General features: G+C 43.3%; 1 protein-coding gene across 1 annotated transcript; it reads left to right on the top strand.

Annotated features, from left to right (window-relative positions):
* Positions 1-7652: 7652 nt before the first annotated feature.
* Positions 7653-11272, top strand: LOC115145277 (odorant receptor 131-2-like). Its single transcript, XM_029686721.2, has one exon. The coding sequence runs from the start codon at positions 7677-7679 to the stop codon at positions 8646-8648; it is 972 nt and encodes a 323-aa protein (XP_029542581.1). The 5' UTR covers positions 7653-7676; the 3' UTR covers positions 8649-11272.

Below are 11272 nucleotides of genomic sequence, written 5' to 3' on the forward strand. Positions count from 1 at the left end.
TGTTAATTTAAGAATACAACATTGAAACACAGACACATTACAGATAGATTGTGTAACGTAGACACTGGGAGAAGCAGGTGGTAAGTTTAATATAACAAGCAACATGGACCGATACAACATAGGAAAAGTGTCTAGATATGAACAACAGAAACAATACTGTCTGGGGAAAGAACCTAAGGGAGTGCCACATTAAGGGGAGGTAATGTGTGAGGTAATGGAGTCCAGCCGTGCCTAATGATGAAGAGCAGGTGCGTGTAATGATGGATCCCAGGACCGGTTGTTAGTAAACCAGCAGGGGAGGGGCGGGAGTAGATGTGACACTTTGTGATATGTGATTAATCAACTTTGACACAGTTCATTTTGAATAATGGTTTAACAATCAAACACTTCACTTTAAAGAATCTACACTTCATCACTTAAAAATGTACAAATAACATAACTCATATGTAAAGATTAGACATCTTAGTCTAAACAACAATAGATAATTGAGTAGTTATTTCAGGTGAACAAAAAGAATCATACCAGTGGTGGCCAAACTTGCTCCACTGATTCTTGATCTACTCGGTGAACAGACTTCTATTCTAGCCCAGGAATAGCACACTTGATTATCAACTCATTATATTTGATCAGTTGAATCAGCAGTGTTAATGCTGGGCTTAAACAGAACCCTGCACACCCAGCAGACCTCCAGCAGGGTTGGCCTGATCAAATTGTAATAAGTTTATACATTGTGTGATGTTGAACTGTATTTATACATTTGCTAACATAGGTAGCCCTACACATACAGTACAACCCATGACATATAAGATATAACAGGGTTCTTTTTTATTTGCCTTTTATTTAACAAGGCAAGTCAGTTAAGAACAAACTCTTATTTTCAATGATGGCTTAGGAACAGTGGGTTATTATTCAGAGGCAGAATTACAGGTTTTTACCTTGTCAGCTCAGGGATTTGATCTTGCAACCTTTTCGTTACTAGTCCAACACTACCTGCCCCAAAGAATGTAAGTGAGGTGCTGCGCCACCTTGTGGACTGGCTGCACCGCTATGTAAAAAAACATGTAAACATTTTACAAATACATTTATATATATACTGTATATAAACTCAGCAAAAAAAGAAACAACCCTTTTTCAGGACCCTGTCTTTCAAAGATAATTCATAAAAATCCAAATAACTTCACAGATCTTCATTGTAAAGGGTTTAAACATTGTTTCCCACCCATAAACAATTAATGAACATGCACCTGTGCACTAACAGCATACAGATGGTAGGCAGTTAAGTTATGAAAACTTAGGACACTAAAGATGCCTTTCTACTGACTCTGAAAAACACCAAAAGAAATATGCCCAGGGACCCTGCTCAAAGGGACCCTGGGTGGCAGGTAGCATAGCGGTTGGAGCATTGAACTAGTAACCGAAAGGTTGCAAGATTGAATCCCCGAGCTGACAAGGTAGAAATCTGTCGTTCTGCCCCTGAACAAAGCAGTTAACCCACTGTTCGTAGGCTATCATTGAAAATAATAATTAGTTCTTAATTAACTGACTTGCCTAGATAAATAAAGGTTAAATCAAATACATATGTGGGAATGTGCCTTAGGCATGAGGACTGCAGATGTGGCCAGGGCAATAAATTGCAATGTCTGTACTGTGAGATGCCTAAGGCAGTGCTACAGGGAGACAGGAAGGACAGCTGATCATCCTCAAAGTGTTAGACAATGTGAAACAACACCTGCACAGGATTGGTTCATCTGAACATCACACTTGCGGGACAGGTACAGGATGACAACAACAACTGCCTGAGTTACACCAGGAATGCACAATCCCTCCATCAGTGCTCAGATTGTCCGCAATAGGCCGAGAGAGGCTGGACTGAGGGCTTGTAGGCCTGTTGTAAGGCAGGTCCTCACCAGACATCACCGGCAACAATGTCACCTATGGGCACGAACCCACTGTTGCTGGACCAGACAGGACTGACAAAAAGTGTTCTTCACTGACGAGTTGTGGTTTTGTCTCACTAGGGGTGATGGTCAGATTCGCGTTTCTTTCGAAAGAATGAGCATTACACTGAGGCCTGTACACTGGAGCGGGATTGATTTGGAGGTGGAGGGTCCGTTATGGTCTGGGGCGGTGTGTCACAGCATCAACGGACTGAGCTTGTTGTCACTGCTAACGCTTTGAGTTACAGGGAAGACATCCTCCTCCCTCATGTGCTACCCTTTCTGCAGGCTCATCCTGACGTGACCCTCCAGCATGACAATGCCACCAGCCATACTGCTCGTTCTGTGTGAATTCCTGCAAGACAGGAATGTCAGTGTTCTGCCATGGCCAGTGAATTGTATTGACATTTACATTTACATTTACATTTAAGTCATTTAGCAGACGCTCTTATCCAGAGCGACTTACAAATTGGTGCTTTCACCTTATGACATCCAGTGGAACAGCCACTTTACAATAGTGCATCTAGGTCTTTTAAGGGGGGGGGGAGAAGGATTACTTTATCCTATCCTAGGTATTCCTTAAAGAGGTGGGGTTTCAGGTGTCTCCGGAAGGTGGTGATTGACTCCGCTGTCCTGGCGTCGTGAGGGAGGGTTGCATCAAGATACACTAGCTAGCTAATAGCAAATTAGCTAGCTGATTACATTTACTTCACTTAGCTAAACAGTGTGTAAAGTTAGCTAGATAGCTAGCAGCTCAGTTGACTACTGTGCCCAGCTAGCTAGCTAATAAAATGTTTTATTACATAGAAAAATATGTTTTAACAATTGTGTTTTTTTGTATTTACTTATTTGAATAGGTTCTCCCACTGCCTCCATGTATTTGGGGTCCTTACAAAAACAAAATAATGGCCAATCTTGACTATTTTTGGTGGTAACATAGCACAGCCAGCATACATGTGGATGAATGGAGACAAGGAAAAAAGTATGTTAGTCACCGAAGCAGTTTAGGACGTGTTGTGACGTTTGACTTACCAGCGTAATCCACTTTCAATTTCAGTAAATTTGAATCGCAGACTGTTGGCCACACATGATAACTTGAAAACTAGCACTTGAAACTAGCATAGGCAACAACAACCCGGATGCAAAACAGTGTCGCACATAACACACAGCACTCCTTCTACAGGTGTGTGGGGGGAGGGTTCGTGAAATGTAACATCCAATCCAAATTTCAACCGTTTTTCTAATACAACATTCTCCAGATCTCCAAGGGAGGCATGACAACGATGTGATTTTGGAGGTATGGCAACTCGAGACTAGTGAAACTGCCAAGTCCATTTGCGATATTATAACAACAAAGAAGTTTCTTCCAACTATGAACACTGTTTTTTTTCCCTCAGACATCATTGCAATAGAACAGCAGACAAAAACAATAACAAAGGCGCTGGGTCAAAAAGTGGCACTGTTCTCCCCTTTACGGATTTCAGCTTTAAGGCATCTAGAAGTGCAAATGATATAACGCCAAATATTAATTGACACGCTGTAATATCAATTGTAAAAAAAGAACTTGCCAATTTTCTAGTATCCAATTGGTTGTTTACAGTCGTGTACCATCACTGCAACTCCCGTACAGACTCAGGAGAGGCGCACTGCTTCTTGACACATTGCTCGCTTAACCCAGAAGCCAGTCGCACCAATGTGTCAGAGGAAACACTGTACACCTGGCGATCGTGTCAGAGTGCAATGCGCATTGTGCCCGGCCCGCCACAGGGGTTGCTAGTGCTTGACAAGAACATCCCTGCCGGCCAAACCCCCCCTAACTCAGACGATGCAGGGCCAATTGTGCGTCGCCCCATGGGTCTCCCAGTCACGGCCGGCTGCAACAGGATCTCTAGTGGCACAGCTAGCACTGCCTTAGACCACTCAGGAGGCCCTGTAATATCAATTATTTTTTTATATATATACATATATATATTTTTTTTATACCCCTTTTTCTCCCCAATTTCATGGTATCCAATTGTTGTAGTAGCTACTATCTTGTCTCATCGCTACGGGAGAGACGAAGGTTGAAAGTCATGCGTCCTCCGATACACAACCCAACCCAACTGCTTCTTAACACAGTGCGCATCCAACCCGGAAGCCAGCCGCACCAATGCGCCGGAGGAAACACCGTGCACCTGGCCACCTTGGCTAGCGTACACAAGGACACCCCTACCGACCAAGCCCTCCCTAACCCGGGCGACGCTAGGCCAATTGTGCTTCGCCCCACGGACCTCCCGGTCGCGGCCGGTTACGATAGAGCCTGGGCGCGAACCCAGGGACTCTGATGGCACAGCTGGCGCTGCAGTACAGCGCCCTTAACCACTGCGCCACCCGGGAGGCCCTGTAATATCAATTTGACCAATCCCATGTAAGTTACAGTAAAATTCTGGGCAGCCCCTTTACATTATATGATCTATATGTATAGTACTTTCATTACAAATGTCAAGTGTAACTATATATTTGCTAGCCTGGGTGCCAGTGTGTTCCAGTGTGTTTCTCATGCTTGCATTGTTTAGCTTGACAATGACAAAGGAGTAGGCAAAAGCACAAACAGATCTGGGACCAGGCTATATATTTGCAGTTAAACCGACTAAACCTGTAGACAGAGCAGTAATTCTGTTGTTTAATGCCAAAATACCGAGGGTTAACCTGTTAGTACTCTAGGGGCAGTATTTCATTTTTGGATAAAAAGACGTGCCCGTTTTAAGCGCAATATTTTGTCACGAAAAGATGCTCGAATATGCTTGGAATTGATAGTTTTGGAAAGAAGAGAGTCTTACGTTTCCAGAACTGCAAAGATTTTCACTGTGAGTCCCTTAGAACAAATGCTTCGGGCAAAACCAAGATGTATGACCGACCAGGAAATGAACAGGATTTTTGAGGCTACGTTTTCCATGATCGCCTTATATGGCTGTGAATGCGACAGGAATCAACGGACACTTTATCTTGTTTCCCCAAGGTCTCTGCAGCATTGTGACGTATTTGTAGGCATATCATTGGAAGATTGACCATAAGAGACTACAATTGCCAAGTGTCCCGCTTGGTGTCTGCGTGGCATTTGGTGCGCAAAAGTCAGCTCCCAGTATTTTTCCATCCGAATCACAGAAGAATGCAGGCTTCCAGCAACGGCATTTCAATGAAGAGATATATGACAAAACACCTTCAGGATTGATTCAAACAACGTTTTCCATGTTTCAGTCGATATTATGGAGTTAATTCGGAAAAAAGTTCGACGTGTAGGTGACTGAATTTTCGGTTAGTTTCGGTAGCCAAATGCATAGTAACAAAAGGGAACGATGTGTCCTACACAAGAATCTTTCAGGAAACACTGGACATCTGCTATGTAGCTGAGAGTCTCCTCATTGAAACATCTGAAGTTCTTCAAAGGTAAATTATTTTATTTGATTCCTTGGCTGGTTTTTGTGAATATGTTGCGTGCTAAATGCTAACGCTAAATGCTAAGCTAGCTATCACCACTCTTACACAAATGATTGATTTTCTCTGGTTCTAAAGCATATTTTGAAAATCTGAGACGACAGGATTGTTAAGAAAAGGATAAGCTTGAGAGCAGGCATATTTATTTCATTTCATTTGCGATTTTTAGAAATTGTTATGGTAATTATGTTATGTTATGGTAATGAGCTTGAGGCTGTAGTTACGCTACCGCATACGGGTTTGGGCGGACTATGAGGTTAAAGGGTAAATTCACTAATCTATTAGTGAGTACTAAAGGAATAGTCCACTGAAATGTCAAATTGTGTTATGACATTCCTGATCATTAGGGAGGATAAAATACATTAGAAGGATATTTTGCATGAGCAAATTGCAGTGAGCTGCTCTGGCAGCTCCTGGCTGACTGACGGCTCGGGACAGACTGGCGGCTCTAAACGTCAGCCAGCCAGGAGCCGCCAGAGCCGTCGGCCAGCCAGGAGCCGCCAGAGCCGTCTGTCAGCCAGGAGCCGCCAGAGCCGTCGGCCAGCCAGGAGCCGCCAGAGCCGTCGGCCAGCCAGGAGCCGCCAGACCCGTCTGTCAGCCAGGAGCCGCCAGAGCCGTCGGCCAGCCAGGAGCCGCAAGAGCCGTCGGCCAGCCAGGAGCCGCCAGAGCCGTCAGCCAGCCAGGAGCCGCCAGAGCCACCAGCCAGGAGCTGCCAGAGCCACCAGCCAGGAGCTGCCAGAGCCGTCAGCCAGCCAGGAGCTGCCAGAGCCGTCAGCTAGCCAGGAGCTGCCAGAGCCGTCAGCCAGTCCGGAGCTGCTCCTCAGTCCAGAGGCGCTCCTCAGCCCAGTGGGGCCTTTAATTAGGGTCTTAGACCCAAGATCGGAGGGGAGGGTCGCCACTTTAAAGAGGCCCTTGAAGAGGGAAATGACTATGGTGGAGTGGGGTCCACATCCCGCACCAGAGCCTCCACCGCGGCCAGATGCCCACCCAGACCCTCCCCTATAGGTATAGGTTTTGCGGCCGGAGTCCGCACCTTAGGGGGGGGGGGCACTGTCACACTCTGACCATTATTTGCGTTGTTTGTTTCTGTGTTTTGTTTGGTCAGGGTGTGATATGAGTGGGCATTCTATGCTGCTTGTCTAGTTAGTCTGTTTCTATGTGTTTTGCCTGATATGGTTCTCATGGCAGGTGTTTGTCGTTGTCTCTGATTGGGAACCATATTTAGGTAGCCTTTTTTGTATTGTGGTTTGTGGGTTATTGTCTATGTTATGTTGCATGTTAGCACAGTGTTCATTAGCAGTCACGTTCGTTTGTTGTTTTGTTAGTTTGTTCAGTGTACTTCGTGTTTTTTCGTCATCCATTAAACTATGCATTCAACCCACGCTGCACTTTGGTCTCCTCACTACGACGATCGTGACAAGAAGCTTGATACACGGTGGATATCCATGGTCTCCTGACACTTATTAATGCATGACCTCTTACATCACAACATCCTTATAAATAACAACAAAACCCCAAGTCCTTTATAAGGCAGACATGAATCTGGGATGTTTGGTCAAATGTAAGTTACACAGAAGGTAAGTGAACACAATATTTTACATGCTGATGCTTTGATGCTTCATTGCAATGCCAGTGAATGTTTGCTTTAGTAGAGCAATACGTTCTGAATAGTACTACGTTAGGGCAGTACTTTCTCACTATAGGGATTTGTCAGTTCAGTTCAGTTTTTTAATTATCATGATGTAATGGTTGACACATTATTTACTATGTATTTGCTATATATCGTTTTTACAAAATTAATGCAATTTAAGAACATTAAAAGGTGAGTATGTGGATTAGCATAACATTGTACGGATTTTTTGTTTGTTGTAGAATAGCTACTTTTACTTAACATGGCATAGTTGGTGTGGCAATTATTTCCAGATCTGATGCTTATCTAACATTTTCAAGAATCAAGAAGACACTGAATCAGTTTAAGACAGTTTACAGAATCTTCCTAGTTGTATTGCTTTTTTGGCTAGCTGTGGCCTCACATTTAACAAAGGACTGCTAAAAATCAAGGCTTCTTATTGTGTAATTTAAGGGAAAGATACTAATATTTTTTTTTTTTAAATGTTACTTTTACCAGATGAGAACAGTTACACTTTACAATGACAACCAAAAATGTTGGCTTACTGTAGACAAAATTGTTTTGACTGCAATTTGTTTGAAATGTGCTCCAATTTCTCCATTAAGAAAATGAACTCTACAGCCAGCCTGTTGGACATGAACTTCACATCCCAGATGTCAGTTGGAGGTGGTGGCTATCCTAAAGACAGCTTAAGCACCGCCTTGACCAAGAACATTGTGGCCATGCTGGTGTGGCTGGCCCTAAGTTTTATTAACGTAAGTATGGTCCACACCTTCCTCAAGCATAACTTTTTCTATGAGGACCCGCGCTACATCATGTTCATCTATATGGTCATAAATGACGCCCTGCAGCTCACCCTGGTAACGGCACTGTACGTAGTCAGCTACATTTTCTTCAAGATAAATGCTTCCGTGTGCTGCCTGCTGGTAATGACTGCCGTTTTGACCACACGCTCCACCCCTCTCATATTAGCCGGTATGGCCGTGGAGCGCTACCTGTCTATCTGTTTCCCCTTACACTACGGGCACACATGCACGGTGTCACGCACCATTGCCCTCATCGTGGTCATCCTGTTCTTAACGGTGGCCGTGCCTCTCACTGACCTCCTGGTCACACTCATCAAGGAGCCCCTGGGCTTCTTTCGCACCTCCATCTTCTGCGATCACTCCCTCATCTTCCGGGACCGCTCCATCTACTACAAGAACGCTGTGTTTGACAGCATCTATTTTTCCTTTGTGACGCTCACGCTGCTTTACACTTATTGTAAGATCATGCTAACGGCACATGCTGCCTCCACGGACCTGGTGTCCATAAAGAGGGCAAGGAATACAGTGCTACTCCACGGGGTGCAGCTGCTGCTGTGCATGCTGGCTTTTGTAGTCCCTTCTCTGCAAGCAGCCCTCATCGCTCTCTTCCCACAGTTTGTCCTGGAGATCCGTTACATCTTTTTCCTGCTGGTCTACATCATCCCACGATTCCTCAGCCCCATGATCTACGGTTTCAGGGACGAGAAGTTCCGCAAATACTGGGCAAGGTACCTGACGTGTCGTAGGAACAATATATCTAGATTGTGGCCAGCTATGAAAGTGAATCTCAAGTTCAGGTGATAGGAACATTTTGCTTGAATTCTGGGAAAAAAGATAGAATATGAAGTATTGCATGTAGTGATGGGTGAAAAATGTGGGCGTCCTTGTCAGTGACATACGGTTCTAGTCGGAAGTTTACATACACTTTACACGTTTTTCAACCACTCCACACATTTCTTGTTAACAAACTATAGTTTTGGCAAGTTGGTTAGGACATCTACTTTGTGCATGACACAAGTAATTTTTCAAACAATTGTTTACAGAGAGATTATTTAACTTATAATTCACTGTATCAGAATTCCAGTGGGTCAGAAGTTTACATACACTAAGTTGACTGTGCCTTTAAACAGCTTGGAAAATTCCAGAAAATTATATCATGACTTTAGAAGCTTCTGATAGGCTAATTGATATCATTTGAGTCAATTGGAGGTGTACCTGTGGATGTATTTCAAGGTCTACCTTCAAACTCATTGCCTCTTTGCTTGACATCATGGGAAAATCAGCCAAGACCTGAGAAAAAAATTGTAGACCTCCACAAGTCTGGTTCATCCTTGGGAGCAATTTCCAAACACCTGAAGGTACCACGTTCATCTGTACAAACAATAGTACGCAAGTATAAACACCATGGAACCACGCAGTCATCATAACGCTCAGGAAGTAGTCGCGTTCTGTCTCCTAGAGCAAAGGATCTTGTGAAGATCTTGCGAAGATGCTGGAGGAAACAGGTACAAAAGTATCTATCCAGCTATCTATAGCTATATCTATCCAGTAAACCGAGTCCTATATCGACATAACCTGAAAGGCCGCTCAGCAAGGAAGATGCCACTGCTCCAAAACCGCCATAAAAAAGACAGACTATGGTTTACAAATGCACATGGGGACAAAGATCACACTTTTTGGAGAAATGTACCCTGGTCTGATGAAACAAAAATGGAACTGTTTGGCCATAATGACCATCGTTATGTTTGGAAGAAAAAGGGGGAGGCTTGCAAGCCGAAGAACACCATCCCAACCATGAAGCACGGAGGTGGCAGCATCATGTTGTGGGGGTGATTTGCTGCAGGAGGGACTGGTGCACTTCACAAAATAGATGGCATCACGAGGGTGGAAAATTATGTGGATATTTTGAAGCAACATCTCAAGAAATCAGTCAGGAAGATAAACCTTGGTCGCAAATGGGTCTTCCAAATGGACAATGACCCCAAGCATAATTCCAGTGGTGGCTAAATGGCTTAAGGACAACAAAGTCAAGGTATTGGAATGGCCATCACAAAGCCCTGACCTCAATCCTATAGAAAATTTGTGGGCAGAACTGAAAAAGTGTGTGCGAGCAAGGAGGCCTACAAACCTGACTCAGCTACACCAGCTCTGTCAGGAGGAATGGGCCAAAATTCACCCAACTTGTTGTGGAAAGCTTTGGGAAGGCTACCCGAAACCCTTGACCCAAGTTAAACGATTTAAAGGCAATGCTACCAAATACTAATCGTGTGTATGTAAACTTGTGACCTACTGAGAATGTGATGAAAGGAATAAAATATTAAATAAATCATTCTCTCTACTATTATTCTGACATTTCACATTCTTAAAATAAAGTGGTGATCCTAACTGACTTAAGACAGGGAATTTTTACCAGGATTAAATGTGGCTACGGTGTATGTAAACTTCCTACTTCAACTGTATATGCGCCACTTGACAACACTGAATATTATAGCATAAATTGTCATTATGTTTTTATACTGTAACATAATGCTGTTTGCTGGAAAAACACGTTCAATGACTCAATGACTCATTCCTACAGGGTGTAAATAAAATAAGAACTGTGTGTCTGTGTGTATATATGTGTGTGTGTGTGTGTGTGTGTGTGTGTGTGTGTGTGTGTGTGTGTGTGTGTGTGTGTGTGTGTGTGTGTGTGTGTGTGTGCGTGTGTGTACGTGCGTGTGTGTAACCACTCAAATTCATAGACGGACCTATAGATCCAACGAAATCGGCATGATAACCGGAAGGAGTAAAAGGCATATTAAGAGACATTTCCTTGCATTCCAGTGGACATATCAACTACCCCTGGATTCTTGAGAATGTTACATTCATCCCCTGAGAGTGTAATAACAGGGCTGCCCAACCCCAGTTCCCGGAGAGCTACCTTTTTGTAGATTTTCGCTTCAACCCAAATCTAGCACACCTTATTCTAATAATTTAGTTGGTTGATAAACTGAATAGAACAGGTTTGGGCAGCCCTGGTGTAGTACAACTGTGTTACCCTACCATGACCTAAAATGTAAGTTTACTACAACATTCATTATGTTTTCGTGTCATTGAGTCTTTATTAATAAACCATGTAAAGCTTTGAAATATAATGCTAATCCTTTACCATTGTTTGTACAGATCCAGTTAATCAAATTTGGTTCAATACCATGGAACAATGTTACAGAACAATGTAATGTCATTCATCCATAAAGAAACAAAACCACTGTTAAAGGCAGCTTACTGTGTTCAGGGCTGCAGGTCTTTTTGTTTCTTCATGTTCAGTTTACTAACAACCAGGACCTACTTATTTATGTGATGCCTGTATAACAAATTAAATTAAAGATTAAATCACACAAGCATTAACATTTAATATATTTTTAAAGGGTCAGATAAGTATATCA

This window comes from Oncorhynchus nerka, linkage group LG2 (genome assembly GCF_034236695.1).
Source record: "Oncorhynchus nerka isolate Pitt River linkage group LG2, Oner_Uvic_2.0, whole genome shotgun sequence".
NCBI classification, from domain to species: Eukaryota; Metazoa; Chordata; class Actinopteri; order Salmoniformes; family Salmonidae; genus Oncorhynchus; species Oncorhynchus nerka.